Source organism: Girardinichthys multiradiatus, chromosome 14 (genome assembly GCF_021462225.1).
Source record: "Girardinichthys multiradiatus isolate DD_20200921_A chromosome 14, DD_fGirMul_XY1, whole genome shotgun sequence".
NCBI lineage: Eukaryota > Metazoa > Chordata > Actinopteri > Cyprinodontiformes > Goodeidae > Girardinichthys > Girardinichthys multiradiatus.
The window spans coordinates 46,045,448-46,064,459 of NC_061807.1; the positions used below are offsets into that span (position 1 = coordinate 46,045,448).

The window sequence follows — 19,012 nt, forward strand, 5'->3', positions numbered from 1 at the left end:
TGGAGGGTGTGGAGTGTGGCTTTGTAGCTCCTATGGCACCCTACAGGAGAGCAATGGGCATAGGATAATGTGACCCCCCTTTGCTCTGTTGTAACCATGCTGAAAGCATGGGAGAGCTGTTTGATGCCAGTCTGCACACTGGAGGTGCACACTCTGGCTGTCTTGAGGAGAGGGCGTAGCCTGTCTGCGAAAAGGAGTGTGTGGCTGTGTTGTGCCTCAGTTAAAAGGGGGTCTTTTTGGCACAAGCGGTCATACAGCTCTCTACTGGTTGATGAATTTTCCAGCCAGAACGCTTGGAGCATTTCTGGTATGAACATGGATTCCAGGTGTACACCTTCCAACACTTTGGGGTTGTAAGTTTTCACACCTGGATTCTTTAAAGAGCAAAGAAAGGATGCATGACTGCATCTGGGAGGCGTTTTCTGGGTTGCTGGATGCAGCTGTGTCACAGAGGTGCCCATGTCTGGCACCGACAAGGGCCTGAGAGGTTCTTTGGGCTCCTCTAAGCTGGCAACCTGGTTTGTCACCAAGGATGGTTTGCTGCTTACACCCAGTGGGTTTTGCACCTCCGCCTAGACCCAGAGTTGGTCCTGGTGGCAGTCAATGAGTGGGGCCAGCCTGTCCAGCAGGTCCTGTCCACCAAGAAAAAGCTCTTTGTTTAATGTGCACATATAGATGGGGTGCACCAGAGCCATGTCTTTGAGTGTGATGTCCAGCTCCACCCAATTAGTGATGCTTGATCGCTTTTGGGTGCGGCTGGTGATGCTTACATCACTAGCGTCGGCCTGAAATGGTTCATTGAAGGAGAGCATGGCTCTACTCAACTCCTCAAACATGATTGAGCACATCAGGTTGATCTCTGATCCTATTTTAAAATAGAAACTCAGTGGGAAACGTCCTCCTATCATGATCAGACAGTATAGATGACGTGCATGTCCATTTTGGTTCAGTTCACCTGAGAACCTTGGAAAGATGGTTTGTGGGGTTTCTCCTGGGGAGGTCCCAAGGGGTACTTGGAGTTTCCCAGGTTTGTCTCCCCACCCGACCAGATAGACTCTGGTTGCCGTGGAGACGGAGTCCACGCCTAGTCATGGTGACGGGGTTTTCAGATCTGGTTTACCTGGATGGTCGGTTTCCCGTTTCGAAGGTGGTGGTGGTGCGGTGGCCTCACGCACCGCTTCTGTTACCATCTTGCATAAGGCCTCCTTCATCTCCTTCCCCATAATTCCTTCTGCGTGTCGGTCCCACCCTTTTCCATCAGTCTTACCGTTCGGCCTCGCTTGATGGTCAGGTCGCCTGTTGGACCTAGGGTTACCCGGTTTACCAGGTTGCCGTTCATTGCCAACCCCCCGGTCCTGCTGACCAAACCTACGTTGTTCCCTGAACCTGTTCTTAACGTGGGTTCCTGCAGAAGGCATTTCCTGATCTTCAAACGCAAGGCTGGTTCTTTCAGTCTGGACCTGTAAAACCCTGGCCTCGCTCTCTGATCACTTGGTCGGACGAGCACGTATTTCCCACGCCATCTGGGCATATTTGCAGATCTCTTGCATGCTCATGGTCTTAGTTCTGCAATACATAGTAACATCGTATCGCACACTTTCATGAAGGTTGTGGAGGAACAGGGATTTAAAAGCATGTTCCTCCTTAATGCCGGGCGCATTGCGTCCTTGGAAGTAAACAGCTCTCAAGCGCCGGTAATACTCCCTGGGTGCTTCGCTTTTCTTTTGCTAGATAGTGAAAGCGCCAAGTGTGGCGGAGGCCTGGTCCATGTACACAGAATATTCTTCCCTTAAAGCTTCGCAAAGGGTTGAATAACGGTCTCGGACTGTGGGTGTCAGGCTCTACATGAAAACATTGACGGTCCTGGATGTTGTCTTCCAGATGAGCTTCAGTTTTTCCTGTGCTGATGGGCAATATAATTCTAGAAGACAGCGTTCAACTTCCCTAAGATAATCATCAATGTTTGATTCTGCATTATTAGGGTCGAAACGCTCTATGTCTTTGGCAAGAGACTCTAGCCGACGGGTGCGCAATCCACTCTCAGGGATTGGTGCCGGCCCATCTGAGTCATCATCGGAGAGTTCACCCTGGCTGCACTCAGGGTGTATCAGTGCATCACGCCTCATCCTCGGAGGAGGCAGTGGAGGCTGCTCCCGGTACAATGGTGGGCCCTGTGCTTCCCGGACTCGGGTCCTGGGCAGCGGTTGAGGGCGGTAGGAACCACCTGAATTCCAGGGGCGGCTTTCCTGTCGCTTTGGCGGAGGTGAGGGATCGTAGAGGACCGTACTGCGAGTCATGTTTGAAGGCTGCTCGCATCTGAGCCATGAACTATTTACACCTGCTAGGTCCCCAGCCAGGTACCATTCATGGCTGCTGATTGCAGTGGGGCGGGGCACCGCACCACTGAACCTATTCTGACTACTTACACCTGTTCTTGCCTCGGTGGATGTATCGGGAACCCCATGAGCCTGGAAAGGTAATCTCTGGAGAGCAGCTTCTACATCCTCCAGATCTGACCTGCAGGTTCTCTCAGGGTTACGCAGGTGTGGCTCACCTCCAAAGGTTTCAACCTATGAGGTGGGTTTTCGGTTCGTCCCCCCATTCCTCCAGGGATGGGGGGGTGGCATGGCTATCCTCTATTGCCTCCAATCTATTTCCAACTTCTGTTAATTCACCTCTAAGGACATCCACCATCTGCAAAGTATCATTCAGCTCGAACTGCAGTTTAACACGCTGGTCAACTTCCAACATTAAACTTCGCTGATATAACAGATTGAGCTGTCCTAACACATCTGAGACCATCTTTCCTTTGGTGGGTTTTTAATGACTTGGAGCAACTCCTGAATCTTGGCTTCACATTGCTCAATGCCATAACCATTGAGACCTTTACGCTCCTCTGGGGACAACAGAATCAATGACCCAATCACCTCTTGTGCCTGCATTCCTATGGGGTCCTCCACCATACACACATCTCCATCTGCAGTCTGGGATGTTCCCTCCATCTTTGGCCCAAAATGCACAATGCATACACACAAAACTGTGTATCTATGAATCACCACTAAAGAAATTAGCAGCAACGCAACAGACTGGGTTGTTCAGTGACCAATGATTACTAAATTAATTAGCAGCACACAAACAGGCTAAGCTGTTCAGTGATTAAATGATAGCTAAATTAATTAGCAGCACAAACAGGCTAAGCTGTTCAGTGATTAATTGATAGCTAAATTAATTAGCAGCACACAAACAGGCTAGGCTGTTCTATGATTAAAGGATTGCTAAAATTAATTAGCAGCACACAACAGGCTAAGCTGTTCAGCTAGCTGTCTGATTCAAATACGTATCTTTCAGGTGTATGGGTTTGCACACAGGTTTGACCATTCAAACTGTGGCTTACCCAAGTCTATGCTTTAATGGGAGTAATCAAGCAAACACACACAAAAAGGAAAAGAAAGAAGAAGAGAAAGAATTTTGAAATAACCCAAAACCAAATTCAAAATAAAATTTTAAAAAAGGGAAAACAAAACTAAAACACTCAATGCTGTTCTTAGCTTCAAATAAATGTTAGTGTTCTCTAATATGGATCACCTACCTTCCTGTTACACAACTAAGTTAGTTTTATGAGTCAGATCAAAACATGCTTCACACAATAAAACCCAGCAAAAACGCTTAAATTTTATCCAAAAGTGGTAATGAATGATCTGTAACTTCAACTTTCAACTTTAAGTTATGCCCTTTTGATCATAGGTGATGGAATTATGTGCCTGTGTTAATGAATTGAGTGATTAAAATCAAAGTAGGAAATGTAATTCTCACTAGTGACCACCAGATGGTAACGAGTGCAGGTCCGCGGTTTGGGAAATCCAGCTGCAACTGCAATTTTATTAAATGGCCACCAGATGTAGGTGTTGTTCTCTACCTGACTGGGAGGATGTTGGTCACAACTGTAATTACGCCCAGCGGACACTGGGGGCAGGTCTGCTGCTTATCAGAGCTGATTTTCTGCAGCTGCTGCAGGGCTGGCCAGCTGGAAATTAACTTTAAATTTTCCACAAGTTAAACCAACTTTCACCTTGCATCCACAACAAACACCTCTGAAAGATTATTTTATCCTCTGCAGCCGAACTAAGCAAACTCTAGGCAAGATATCCCCTAATTCACAAACGTTCTGTGCGAAACTCAAAAATCTCACAATAAAACGTCTAATTAACGGAGATCACAATTGTTTATTCTGTGCAACAGTGATTTGATGTATGTCTTTTTAAGGCCCACCCAGGGACGCCATATGTTAGAAGTATGATTATTGATTGATTAATCCTTATCAATAATTATAATTAAAAATCATAATTTGACTAAATTAATTTCTTAACCAAAATCCTCATTTATGAATCGAGACCAGAGATGTCTTCTGGTGTTGTAATTGTGGCTCAACGCCTTTGATAATTACAACCGTTAAATACTCAGTAATAATTAATAACTATTACCAGAGATGTCACTGTTTAATCGACCGTTTCCGCCGGAACGTGTGGAACTTTTAACCTTATCTTGACTGACGAATCACTCTTACACAAAATAAACCCAGAAATGCCTTCTCTTTATCTATGTGAATATTTATTAAATCATAGCCTGATACAATCCGTTCTTCTGATTTAATAATCTTCACCTACTCAAACATGCAAAGTTCTACACAAAAGGGGTAAAATATCGAACTAAACAAAAATAAAGCAAAACAGCAATGGGTGCGAATGGGATCAACCAGCAGTTATGACAAAAATGATAACATGACAAAAAACGATATGGTTGTGAGTGGAGGTTGGGGCGCAGCTCCACTGTAACTCAGTTATACTCAGTCATAAAACCTCCCCCAACTCTTGAGCAGACAAAGAGTTATTAAAACTTTTGGTGGCAAGCTAGCAAGCAGTGAGGTTGAAGACAAAGAAAATGGGGAATTTCACCATGAGGTTATTTTAACAGTCCAGTCTCACAGCGCATCTGCGCTTGCTCTCAGGTGTTCAATAACCCCGCAAAACACACACAAAGCTGGGAGCGCAGCGGCCCCAGACATCAGCATGGCACATCAAAGTTTCAATAACAAGGTTACATGCACATATCATTCAGAACACATTAGATTCTAACTGCACTAAAAATCTCCTCTACCCTGCCCAGTTATTCCTAATAAAGAAATAAAAGTAATAAAAGGATGTGTTTTACTTTGTTGAAGCCTTTTTTCTGAGCAGAGTTGAGAGAGAATGGGGTGGAAGTTGGAAGTTACTGTGCATCCACAGTTAACTTCAGGAAAAGCGGTCAATCTTCGTTCTCTGGCCTCCTTGGCGAAAGGGAAAATATGATCTGACCATCAAAGTCGACTAGGACAAAAACACGGTGGCGATTTGTCTCCTTGAAACTCCGTGTTTTTTTTTGTTACGTGTTAAGCTCACGTCTTCGATTGGCAGAGTGAAATTTCTGGCCTTCTCATTCCAGAAACCTCAGTTATGAATTCTTCGTTGGCAAACGAGAGAGAATAAATGAGATCCACTCAGGACTCTTCTACAGGTGATGCTTCAGATGTTGGTAACCGACCCGGTCTCAAGCTGAAGGCATATTTTCAAACTGGGTGCCTTCATATATAACGTCCTGTGACGTCAGACTTGGGGCGCCCCGTCATATCAGTCGCAATGTTTGACGGGATATGTAGGAGCGGACTGTCCTGGATACAAAATGGCCGATGCCGTTGGAAAGGCATAGTGACGTCCAACAACATGCAAATGGTCAAATATTCAGCAAACAAGTGGTCCAACACCAGGAGAGGGAAGAGGTGGGTGGGGTCTGCGGTAAAGAAGATTTGGGGTCCTCTGTTAGGTCCCCAAATCTTGTTGTCCTGTTGGAGTCTGTGGATATTCTACTTGTTGTAGTGATGTAGAAGTCTCTTCCTGGGTCATCTGTCCTCCATGGTTCATGGTTTACTGCTCCTTAACACACTGCAGTTGTCCTTCAGAACGCCATCATATCAATTGCTCTGGGCTTTCTTGTTGTGTTCTTTATATGGCAGAGGCTGCTGCTGTTTGATTCACAGAATAAAACATATTGGAAGGAAAGAGTTGTGCTCCAGATTTGTTTGAAAAGATGCCTGGTTTCCCAGAAAATGTTGAAGTTGTCGATAATGGTCACTAATCTTGCATCACATGCTTTTTTAAGATGCTCATCCATGATCATCAATATTTTCTCTGCAATATCAGACACCATGTTATTAACAAAACTTAGTACTTTGTTGTTTTCCTTGCTGCAAAATGTTAAATCTTATTCATGTCTTCATCATCCACTGTTAGGGTTTGAAGCCTGGTGGCTGGCCCTTTCTGAATCCATTCAAGGGGAAAGCTATTAGAGTGAAACCTGCTCTCATACCTCTTGCTGGTGTTTTAAGATGAACATTCCTGCGGGGAGTCAGGGTCTTGCAGAAGTGGAACAAACCTGTTTTCTAGTGGAATTCCTTTGTTTACAGTTGGTTTGCTCCTATCATTTGTTGTGACCAGAGTCCAATGGAGTTGAAGAGATGTTTCTCTGTATTTCTGGCCAAGCAGATTCATCTAGGGGCAGGGATCTTCCTTTTAATCATCTTCCCAGATCTGAAGGCAGAAATTTATGCTTTTCACCGAGGGTTCCAGTGGACCACTGTTGGTTGACCTACTTACGTCAGTGTTGCACAAAAATTAGTTTGGTTTGGCTATTAGCAATTATTATAAATTCTAATTAATATTTAACAATTGTATTTATGAAGTTAGAATTGGTTAGATTAATAAATCTTCAGTCAGAACAACAAATCAAAGCACCACTGTTGGGCAACAGTGATTAGTTTTACTATTAGCAACTATTAATAATTATTATAACTATTAATTATTTACAGAATTACTGATACGTTTAGAATATAAAATTTTTAGTCAGACTAACAAATCAGAGGACCAGCTGATCAGAAATTATTGGCCAAACAATGTTTGGTTTCTCAGGTATAGAATAGAATAGAATAGAATAGAATAGAATTCATTGTCCCCCTAGGGGAAATTTGTCATGGACTCAAGGGTGCATAGAGCATAGCAGTAGCTGCCCTAACAGACATGAAATACACCTTAAATGGGAGCTCGTATTCCATTTGAATGATGTTAGATGGGTCCAACAGCCCCCTCCACACCTGCCTGAGTACAGACTGCTCATAGATGGACTGACGGTAGAAAGCTTTCGGTCCTCGCCATCAATATTAATAACAGTCTGTACCAGGCACTGCAACTTAGATTTGGACTGTGTGATTGCTGAACCATGCCGTCATCCCATACCTGATCACACTCTTGTCAAAATGAGGTGAGATCTTTCCATTTAAATCCATGCAACATTCATTGACTGCTCACAATTAAATCCATAAAAATTACAATAAATATCCTTTTGTGTAATCCATGCAACAATTATTAGAATACACAGCTGAAGCAGTAGAGAGTGAAACAAGCATATTCTCACATTATGGGACTGAGAGACTGGAGAGGCCTGTATGGAGTCACATATTAACTGTCTTATCTTTTGCAGAAGTATAAACAAGTGTAACCAAGGCAACGATGTATAAGGATATTCCATTTTCTACAAGTATTAAATGAAATGAGTAATCTTTGATTATCAAGTTAAACAAGTATTAAATGAAATGAGTAATCTTTGATTATCAAGTTAAAAGACGTATGATTGAAATATGATTGAGAACTGATAATTAAAATAAAAAACATTAAGGTTTAAAATTCTCAATCAGCTATATATGAAAGAGATATAATGTTGATCAGTTGTGATGTATGAATAAAAATAATGAAGTGATGGTTTTATAACTGTGTTTTAAAGTAAATGCAGAAAGCTGAGAATGGAATGTGTAATACTGTGTAAAGTTTAAGACTGAGCAGATTAGGGAGAGAACTGTAGGATCACTAGGAGTGACGAGAGCCGGCTGCGGGCTGACAGCGAACCTTTTGAAGGCCAACAAACAACATGAAGAAGGGAGAAACAGGATAAAGCCAGCTGCATGCTGACAGCGAATCTCTTGAAGACCAACAAGCAACGCAAGGAATGGAGGACGAGACTACAGCCAGCTGCATGGCTATTACTGGTATCTTCAAGGCCGAAAAGCAGCACAAGAAAGTCATGATGACCATGACTAAGTATTGGGCAATAGCATGTTGCGCAATAACGGAGAAGCCTAACAAAGGGCTGACCAGTAAGAGCATCTGCACTATAAAAGTAATGCCAAAAAAGGGAACTGCGGTTGTTTCCTCGCGAACAAGATCGGACGGAGAGAGACGCTACAGATGGATCAGAGGACCAGAGACATAGCCCAGCTGATTGACTGCATTAAAAAGATGATCAACCCATGTGCCCTGGGAGGACTGTGCCCCAAAATTAAGAATCTGATTTCATCTTCAGCCTTTTTATCCAGACAACAGAAGTGAACTTGATCGGTGAACAACTGATTGCTCTAAGTTTCAGGCTTCTGGAAGTCCTGAATCAACCCCATTTATACCACCGGGGTTTCCTTCAACTCTTCAGCCTCTGGAAGCTACTGTCTTCTGAGACATATGACAACAAAACTCCTGTTTGACCAACGAAACCTGGAGCATCAGTGCCTGTCCACTTAGAGGAAGAAAACTGAAGATTAAGCCGTCTTTCCTTCAAGAAATCACCCGTTGTTACCAGAACAAACATCTCCATCAGGTGCATGGATGAGCCTCCGTCTTCAAAGCCTCTCCAAACTCACTGGTTTCAGCATCAGGGAAAGACAGGTTGAGTTAATTGATTCATTTCTATTATTGAAATTATTATGTGTTGCTGAACTTAAGCGGTTACTGACCCCTGCAAAAGCGATACTAATTAAAGAAAACATATAAAATTGTAGATAAATCGTGGACATTCAATTATTTGAGTCACCTTATTGTTGGTTTTTTATTGGTGGTAAAAAGTCTTGTTGCCTGGTTCTAAGAGATTTTACGAGGTTTTTATAGGTTGCCTTAGCCAAGCTTGTTTAAACAGCGCCCTTGGGATTCATGTCGAGTCACTAAAATTGACCTAACCCATATACCAAGAGCCAGTTGTGATAGTAGGGAATGAGCACCCGTTAACAGAAGTGACTGTTGAGGAGTGGATGACTGCTGTGGGCTACTCGGTTGTCCTGACCTCCAGTTGAAGAAGGGCGAGACTTCTGGATGCAGGCTGTCAGTGGTTAGGCGTGTCATTACCCGACACCAGCTTAAACAGAACTTTCAGTAAACCTGCTTAGTAAGACCTTTCAGGTTTAGGGAAGTCCGGACCAATTGGATGGAGAGCTGGATTGAGCAATCCTCTTAGAAATAGGGAAGTAGGAGGGAGGGGTTAGCTCATCGGACAACAAAACTCTCCATTACTGCCTCATAAAATGATGTTCTGGCTGACACCCAACACCTTCAGTCTATGTAAAAAATGCAGTCTTTGTTGTAAATGGGAGCATACATAGTCCACATGATCTCTCCAGCTTAAGAGATTGTGATTCTAGGTGGACACCCAGACACTTATGGATTGGCAGTAGGGTATGATGTCCCACCAACTGGGGATCAAACACTAGCTCCTCAGTGATCATAATGGTAATTGTTTGATAGTTTTTGTCACACCGCTAAACAAATGTATTAACCTCCGTTAAGTACAATAATAGGTCTGAATTCAGGAGAAGCAGCCTGAGAATGGCTGTGTTGTCAGAAAATTAAAAAAATAGGTTGCATGGGAGACTATTGGTGCATTCCTTTATGTAAAGGGTGAACAGGACCAGTGAGCTAACACAGCCCTGAGGTGCACCTGTGCTGATGCATTTGGATTCTGAAAGTGAGTCATTAATCCTGTCATTTTGAGTTCTGTTTGTTAAAAAAGAATAAAACCACTTAATAATAAAACGGTTACATCCATAATTCATTTTCTGTAGAAGCAGATGAGGCTGTAATCTATTAAAAGCAGAACTAAAATTAATAAACAAAAGGCATGCGTAGGCCTTAAGATCCTATAGATGCTTAAGAGTTAGATGGGTGATGCTATTTATATCGTCTGTACTCCCACGCTGCCTATAAGCAACCTGGAATGAATCTAGCTCAAGATTGACTTCAGATTTTATGATGGAAACCATGTATTTTTCAAAGCATTTCATGACCAGAGAAGTTATAGCGACCAGTCTATAGTCATTATTCTCTGCAGGACTGTGTTTCTTTGGAATGGGAAAAATAGTAGATTTTTTTTTCAGAGGGCAGGAACCAGATGGGAGTTAACAGACTTCTGAAACACAGGGCATCATGGTGAGCTGAGCTCTAAGGCAAAGGTCCAAGCAGAGATGCCATCAGGGCTTGCAGATTTATTTTTGGATACATGACTAAAAAGTGACTGGATTTTGAGGGGATCAACTACTAACATTAAACGGAGGTCAGTTGAAATTAAATGTAGTACCATATTGCATTCCAAAGGGTAGTCCTGTGTATCAAACCTAAGAAAAAAATCACGAAGTTTGTTTGCATTACTTACCTCCTCATATGTTATGGGCTCTTCCCATGTATTGTCATGTTTGTAACAGCTTTCATGGAAGGCCAGAGTTTTTTTTAGAGTCCATAGAAGCAAGATTCTGTTCTATGACATCCCTGTGTTTCCTTTTTGCCTCCCTTAAAGACTGATTAAGCTCCATTTGTACTAATTCCAACCCCATTCTGTCATGATTCCTAAAAGCCATTATTTTCCAGTTAATACAGTCTTTTAACTCTCTGGTGATGTATGGCGTATTGATAAGATGGATCCTAATAACCTTCTTGGTAGCCACACATCTTCACAGAATTTCTCTTTAATTGTGTCAGTGGCTTCATCAATAACCAAACCATACAGGAAATGTCCTAGTCTTTACAGAGAAATTAGCCCTTAAATGCCTCTATATTGTCTTTAGACCATACAGTCACTGTCATAGTTATGAATCACAGCTCTTTAAAAAAGTCTTATAGGTGGATATCTGATGGACTATATTATGGTCCGAGTTTGAGAAATGGGGCTTTGGTCTAGCCCTGTATATTACCAAAACATTTGTCTGAAACTCTGCTACTTTGAATGCCACACTTGACATATTGTTCAAATCCAGGAAGGGTTTGTGACAAATTAAAAGTGGTTACAATCTCCAAGAATAAAAACCAGGGCGCCTGGTGTTTGTTGCAGTTGACTGTGGACACAGTCTGCAACATAAGCTGCAGCTCGGCCACATTCCCGCTGGGGGACACATACACTGAGCAAATGACAATATTGCCAAACTCCCTCGGGAGGTAAAAGGGTCTTACAGAAATATATAGCAGTTCATTATCAGGACTGAACACAGTCTCTCTCACATTATAGTTACTGCACACGCTGTCACCCACAAACACAGAGATATCTTGCCCTTGACTTTTCCCCAAAGTTTCCTCCCTGTCTGCACAGACAAGAGAGAAACCCTCCAGCTTGATCAAGGAGTTAGGGATGTCTGTGTGGAGCCAACTGTCCGTAAATACCAGCTAGCCCGCCTCGCAGTATTCAAATCATACTCTTATGTTGGTATAGAGCTCCATGTTTTTGCTCCTAAGAGAGCAAATGTTGCTCAGGATCATGTTGGGCAGCGGAGGTAGTGCGGCCACGCGCTGAGCAGATCTACATGACTGGAGCAGAGAAGAGGGTTAGAAGGCGTTGAGGCATGGTGGCAGCACAAAACAAGAGCGTGCTGAGCGAAGAAGGGGCCGAGTGCAACAGCCCACCACTGGCTGAACCATCGGCCCACTGGCCCAGTAATCCACCGGGGAAATCCTCGGTAGTCCCATATGCCAGTCCGCCCCCGGTAATATGTTTCCCCTGGTTACATTGTGAAAAAAGTCCGTCATTGAATCATGCTTTTATTTTGAAAGCGTGTCCGTAAACGTGACTATGTCTTAGTATTTTGGCAAACTGAAGTATTCTGCAACAGGATACAGTCAACTATCCTGGCTAACAGCGGTATTTACCACCAAATCCACAATGCTCCTGACTTCTTTAGCATCAACATGACATTAGTTAAGTTAGCCGTTTCTGCTAGCTGATTTTCAAAGCCAGGGAGCCATTATGAGGCTCAGCAGCTACTTCCTAGGGGCTTGACCTCAGCCAATATGAGTTAAGCTGAGGTGGTGACACTGTTCATATTTACATTTACAGCTGGATGTTGAAGAGGAAAAGACAATACAATGACAGAGTAATGTAAAAAAGAAAGAGGGAAATAAATAGGATCAGGGAAATCCAATGGGTAAAAGAAATACAACAAGGATATATTAAAGGGGAAAACATATCAGTGCCTAAGAAATAAAAGGACAGTAAAATATTTAGAAAAACAGTAACTTTTTGAGGAAATAAAAAATGGCAATATATTTGAGTGGTACTGAAAGAACTAAAAGGGTTAGAAAAAATAAAACAGCAAGAAATTAACTTGTATTAAATAAAGGACAAATGTGGAATTCAAGAAAAAATATATATGATTTGAAAATTAGTGGTTTAAATAATAATAGTGGATTAAAATATAACTATATATATTTTTATATCTGATAAATTATTGAATAAATATCTTCTTTTTATTATTTTGTTGCATTTAATGGCACACTGATTTATATTTCTAGCTACTTTTTGGCCCAGTACTTGTTTTTTTGAGTCATTTATTTATTTCTGTATTTATTTTTAGTTATGGCTGTATTAGTCCTCCACATTGATGGACATTGTTGAAGAAATATCTGCTGCAATAAACAAGAGACATTATTTTGTAAATATCTTTGTTAATCTTGAAAAAATATTTGATACCATCGACCACAGTATACTCTTGTAAAAGTTAAAGAAATATGGTGCAAGAGTATGGCACAAGAATGGGGTTTCAGTTATTTAGAAAACAAAAAACAGTTTGTAGATATAAATAATGTTAGATCCGACTTATATCTTATGTCTGTATATCACGGTAACTGTGAAGTACCCCAAGGATCACTTCTTTTATACATCAGTGATTTTGTTCATGTATCCACACATCTCCAAAGCTTTTTGCTGATGACACAACTTTGTTCTACTCTGGTGAAAATTTGACAGACATGATGGATGTGGTAAAAAAGGACTTGAGAAGGATAAGATCATTATTAAATGTAAATGAATGTTCAATGAATGTGGAAAAAAATATTCAGTAATAGAAAGATTAATGTTGATGGTGGTGTGATTAAGAATGTGAGAGAGTTTATATTTCTGGGTTTTATTCTTGGTTAGAATACAAACCTGAAACCACACATCAGTGATTTAAAGATGAAAATATCAAAGATAATAGTGGTATTACATAAAGTGAAAGACTTATTAAATGATATTTTGTTTACATTATATAATTCACATATTCTTCCACGTTTGAATTATTGTGTGGAAGTGTGAAGAAATGCTTTTAAAACGTATATTAATTACATTTTCATTTAGCAAAAAAAATATTTTAGGATGATAAGTAGAAAATGGTACATAGACCCAATAAAACCACTATTCCTGAATCTAAAATTTACAAAGTTTTATGACTTGCTTAACTATCATATTTTGCAAGTTATGTTTAAAATACATAATAACATGTTATCAGCAAATGAGCAAAAACGATTTAATAAAGAAAATATTGCATTGTACAGATTGAGAGTGCTTACATAGAACTTTCAATATTTACTTCACACGTAGGTTCTTGCTTTTTACCTCAAGGAAAATAAAGTAGCGGGTTAGGGTTAGAAAACATCTTTGATAACAATATTGTTACCAAAATGTGCATGGTACTAATGAATGCAAGATGTATTTAGTGGTAACTGCGGCTCAATATAGAACATCTGTGTATCTGTTAACACCTGAATCTGAACACACTGTTGGTTAAGTGTGAGCGTGCTTGTGTATACATGGTTTCTCCATAAAAATATGCAATAGCAAGTGTGAAGAGCTACGGACCTGCCCCCCTGAACCTGAGAAAGACAAGGAGGAGATCCGAGCCACAGACATCCAAAGGCTCTCCAGAGCACGGGAACCCCAAAAGAACCACCGCCGGGACTAGTGCAACCCCCCCAGAGAAGAGCAGAGTAGATCCCTAGGGGAACCACCCAGCAGCCACAGTGCAGAAGCCCCAGGGAGCTGCAGCGACAAGCCCACAGGCCCCGCTGGCAGCCGTCTATGCCAGAGCAGATCCAGCCCTGGACCCAGAGACCCGAGACCCCGGGACACATCACTCCCCAAGCAGAGGCCCGACAGGGCCAAGGGGCCCAGACGCCAGCAAGCAGCCACCGGGAGTAAACCGGCACACACCAAAGCGCCCAGCCCTGGACACAAATCCACAAATCCACCAGCAGCCAGAGACACCAGCCTCTCATAGGGAGTGTGGCATGGAGGAAATAGGCCCTACATTTAATGGGGGGCTTAAACTGATCCAGGAGAGGGTGCAACCCAAGACCCAACCTGACACAAAAACAGGCACACACAGTCACAACCACACATTCCCACCCACATGCGTACACATAAAAACACTCACACCCATGCACCCAACGTAAAGACGCACAACAATGGACGTTGTACACTCATTCACACTCCCCATACATACTCTATACTCCAGGTCCAGGTGCTGATACCCCATAGGGACAACCAGCCACCTGACCCAGGACGTGGTCCCCTTCCTTCCAGGATGGAGACAGGCAGACCACCCCAGCACCAACAACCTGAGCAATCCTGGCCCAGACCCTCACTCCCCAATCTGATCCCGGCCCCGAATGAAAAACTGACGAAGACACACACACACACAATGCAAGCTCCACACATGGCTCTGCTCCAAGCACAAGCGCTGCATCCTGCCCCCCACCACATAGCATGCCACGTTGGCAAGGCAAGGGCCCAGTGCAATACCACCCTAGCCTCAAGCGCAACCACCAAACACCTTGCTCACAACAGAACCCCCTACCCCACACCAAGATGGGACAAACTCACCCGGCAAGAGGTCCCTAGCCAGCGGGACGCACCTCTAGCTGGCAGCCCCCATTACGCCCCCCGTGACTACACAAACACACCACCTCACCGCCACTGCCAAGACAGGCCAGGGAGAAACATTCACCAGCTCAGCTACACCATCACCGCTCAGCCGATTAAAATGCCGGTGACCCCACATACAAACAGAGGACACAACCCCCCCAACTCACACACTGCAACCCCTCCACACCACCCTCCAGCCTGCCGCCCCGATCCCTACTCTGCACACGACAGCCAGCATAGCAGCACACCGCCAAGCCCGCCCAACCCTCCGGCCAACGCCAGCAGCACCAGCACGCCTGTCCATGAGAGAGAAACATGCATCAGCCGGGTAACCAGACCATGCAAATGGAGTATAAGGGCAAACTCTCTGTGTTTCTTTGTGTACTCGTGGCCCTGCTTTTCCATGAAGTCCATCCAAAAATCTGAAATTTTAAGAGCAAATGTTAACAGGAGGTTAAAAAAGTGTGTAAGAATAAGATGTATATGAATTTCAAAGTGCTAATTTTGTCTTACCCGAGTAGAACTGAAGCTTTACTTTGAGCTCCTCAGTAATGAGTTTATTTTTCCTCAAATCCCCCAAAACAGACTGAACTGTGATCTTTGCCCTCTTTTCTCTTACCATGGTGTTTTTCTTCTCCCAATTTTAGACTAGCCAGTCTTTCCAGGACTTCCTTCCGTTTAGCCGTAAGAGCGGTGAGAAAAGCTGGTAGGGCTTATCCATGATCCTAATACCCAGAGGGATGGACTTCACACACATCACTTTGACATCACCAGAGTATAGCCCACATTCTTTTGTATAGCAGCAGCACTGTGTGCGTGTGTGTTCAATTGTGCGTATGGTTTTATTTGTGAGTGTGTTAAACAATTGGCAGCAAACAAGGGAGATTTTAATATGGCCATGACCATCATGTTAAAAACAGAAATACTCACATCATTCGGCTGAGGTTGTGGGTGTGAGGTAGAAGTTTCTGGGGCATCCTGAGAGGCTACAGAAAGGCTAGTTCAGCTCTTCTGGAGATCACTGTAGTCCTCCACATCTTCAGCTGAAATGAAAAAGCATAATGAATATGAACTTTACATCATATTCTTTAGCTTCCTGTACAGATAAACACACTAAGGATAAGTACTGTATATCACCCCACCCTGTTATTAATAATATATAAATGTATTAATGCTAATATACTTATGATGATACACCAACTTTTGGAGGTGAACCGGGAAGGTGAAATCGAGGGAATAACACCATCTTTCAGTCTGACAATCTCACCAGTCCTGTCACCATGTTTAAAATGCTCACTGCACAGTACAGATTAATCACTTGCTGAGAGTCCCTCACTCCTTAAATACACTTCCAACTTCTTCCTCACAACTTTGTCTTTAAGAAACCTTCCTAACAAAAACAGGAGATTTGGGAATGTCTACATTTACAATATAATTTTCTTCATTAAACATCCTATGCTCTCCTTATTTCCTTATTTCTTAGAACCCTACTTCAACTAAACTCCTATTTTGATATACAAGGGTTGGACAATGAAACTTAAACACCTGGTTTTATACCACAATAATTTATTATTATGGCGTAGGGCTTCCTTTTGCAGCCAATACAGCGTCAATTCGTCTTGGGAATGACATATGCAAGTCCTGCACAGTGGTCAGAGGGATTTTAAGCCATTCTTCTTGCAGGATAGTGGCCAGGTCACTACGTGATACTGGTGGAGGAAAACGTTTCCTGACTCGCTCCTCCAAAACACCCCAAAAGTGGCTCAATAACATTTAGATCTGGTGACTGTGCAGGCCATGGGAGATGTTCAACTTCACTTTCATGTTCATCAAACCAATCTTTCACCAGTCTTGCTGTGTGTATTGGTGCACCGCCTTCAGGATACAATGTTTGAACCATTGGATGCACATGGTCCTCAAGAATGGTTCGGTAGTCCTTGGCAGTGACGTGCCCATCTAGCACAAGTATTGGGCCAAGGGAATGTCATGATATGGCAGCCCAGGCCATCACTGATCCACCCCCATGCTTCACTCTGGGCATGCAACAGTCTGGGTGGTACGCTTCTTTGGGGCTTCTCCACATCGTAACTGTCCCGGATGTGGGGAAAACCGTAAAGGTGGACTCATCAGAGAACAATACATGTTTCACATTGTCCACAGCCCAAGATTTGCGCTCCTTGCACCATTGAAACCGACGTTTGGCATTGGCATGAGTGACCAAAGGTTTGGCTATAGCAGCCCAGCCGTGTATATTGACCCTGTGGAGCTCCTGATGGACAGTTCTGGTGGAAACAGGAGAGTTGAGGTGCACATTTAATTCTGCCGTGATTTGGGCAGCCGTGGTTTTATGTTTTTTGGATACAATCCGGGTTAGCACCCGAACATCCCTTTCAGACAGCTTCCTCTTGCGTCCACAGTTAATCCTGTTGGATGTGGTTCGTCCTTCTTGGTGGTATGCTGACATTACCCTGGATACCGTGGCTCTTGATGCATCACAAAGACTTGCTGTCTTGGTCACAGACGCGCCAGCAAGACGTGCACCAACAATTTGTCCTCTTTTGAACTCTGGTATGTCACCCATAATATTGTGTGCATTTAAATATTTTGAGCAAAACTGTCCTCTTACCCTGCTAATTGAACCTTCACACTTTGCTCTTACTGGTGCAATGTGCAATCAATGAAGACTGGCTACCAGGCTGGTCCAATTTAGCCTTGAAACCTCCCACACTAAAATGACAGGTGTTTCAGTTTCATTGTCCAACCCCTATATATTGCTTGATAATGAATCAAAGCTGCAAAAGTTGTGAGTCACATGTTTTGTTGGCGGGGCTGCACAGTGGCGCAGTTAGTAGCACTGTTGCCTTGAGGCAAGAAGGTTCTGGGTTCAATTCCCAGAGTTCAATTCCAGAGTTTGCATGTTCTCCCCCTGCATGTGTGGGTTCTCACTGGGTACTCTGGCGTCCTCCCACAGTCCAAAGATTTAGGGTTAGGTTAATTGGTCTCTATTAATTGCCCTTAGATCTTTGAATGAGTGTGTGCATGGTTGTTTGTGTGTTGCCCTGCGATGGACTGGCGACTTGTCCAGGGTGTACCCTGCCTCCTGCCAATAGACTGCTCAAGATAGGCACCAGCTTCCTTGTGACCCACTATGGAATAAGTGGTAGAAAATGACTGACTGTTCTGTTGGTGGTAGATATGAGACATAAGAGGTGTCTTACTTTTGATAGGGTGAAATACAGTCTGTCACCAGTGTTAACCTTTTCTGACAAATGTTATAACAATTATATTTGCTTATTTTCTACAGTAGTATTCTTAAAAACAGACTTTATAATTTACAAATAAATAAATAAATAAAAATCTTCGTTAGACTTCATTGCCGGGTGAACACTGCAAAAAAACAGCTAACATGTCTGGTTGGGGCTCTGCGTTACCAAAACTAGAAAAGAAGCACGGGAATATTTCCCTCCTAAATAAAAGCAAGAAGCTGATCACTGTGACAGAGGGTAGGTAGGTTATGAAAAGTTATTAAACTTTTTTATTTCGTCAACCTCAAATGAGCCTTTGAAATAAACGTTTATTCTGAAAGGTCTCAGGGAAACGATAATATCTGTTGTGTTTAGCTTGACTCCAGCGGCGATGCCCCACCGTGCACCCGCACCCACATCCAGCCTGCACCGTGTGCTGCGCAGAGAACCGGAGAAGCTCCGCAGTGGGAATCATGCAGGACATTGTGTTGATGCGGCTGTTTGTTTAGGTCTGAGTGGCCTCAGCAGGCAAGGACAACCTGGAGACATCCACCTTCCTCCCCATCACTCTATCCGTTCTGCTGGCTGCTCACCGAGGCTGCTGCTGGCATCATCTATGTACTGTATGTTTGGATAGGGACCTGTTTACCGAGTGTTATCTGACTGAAGAAAACATCTGACGGCAATCATGAGCAGTACTGGTA

General features: G+C 43.0%; 1 protein-coding gene across 1 annotated transcript in view; it reads left to right on the plus strand.

The window, feature by feature from the left end:
• Nucleotides 1-19,012, plus strand: part of ablim2 (actin binding LIM protein family, member 2) — a 332,383-nt gene that overhangs the window by 17,722 nt on the left and 295,649 nt on the right. Inside the window, exon 2 of the mRNA XM_047385748.1 lies at nt 18,684-19,009. Within this exon, the coding sequence (XP_047241704.1) occupies nt 18,997-19,009 (13 nt within the window). The 5' untranslated portion in view covers nt 18,684-18,996. The remainder of the gene's footprint in view (nt 1-18,683; nt 19,010-19,012) is intronic.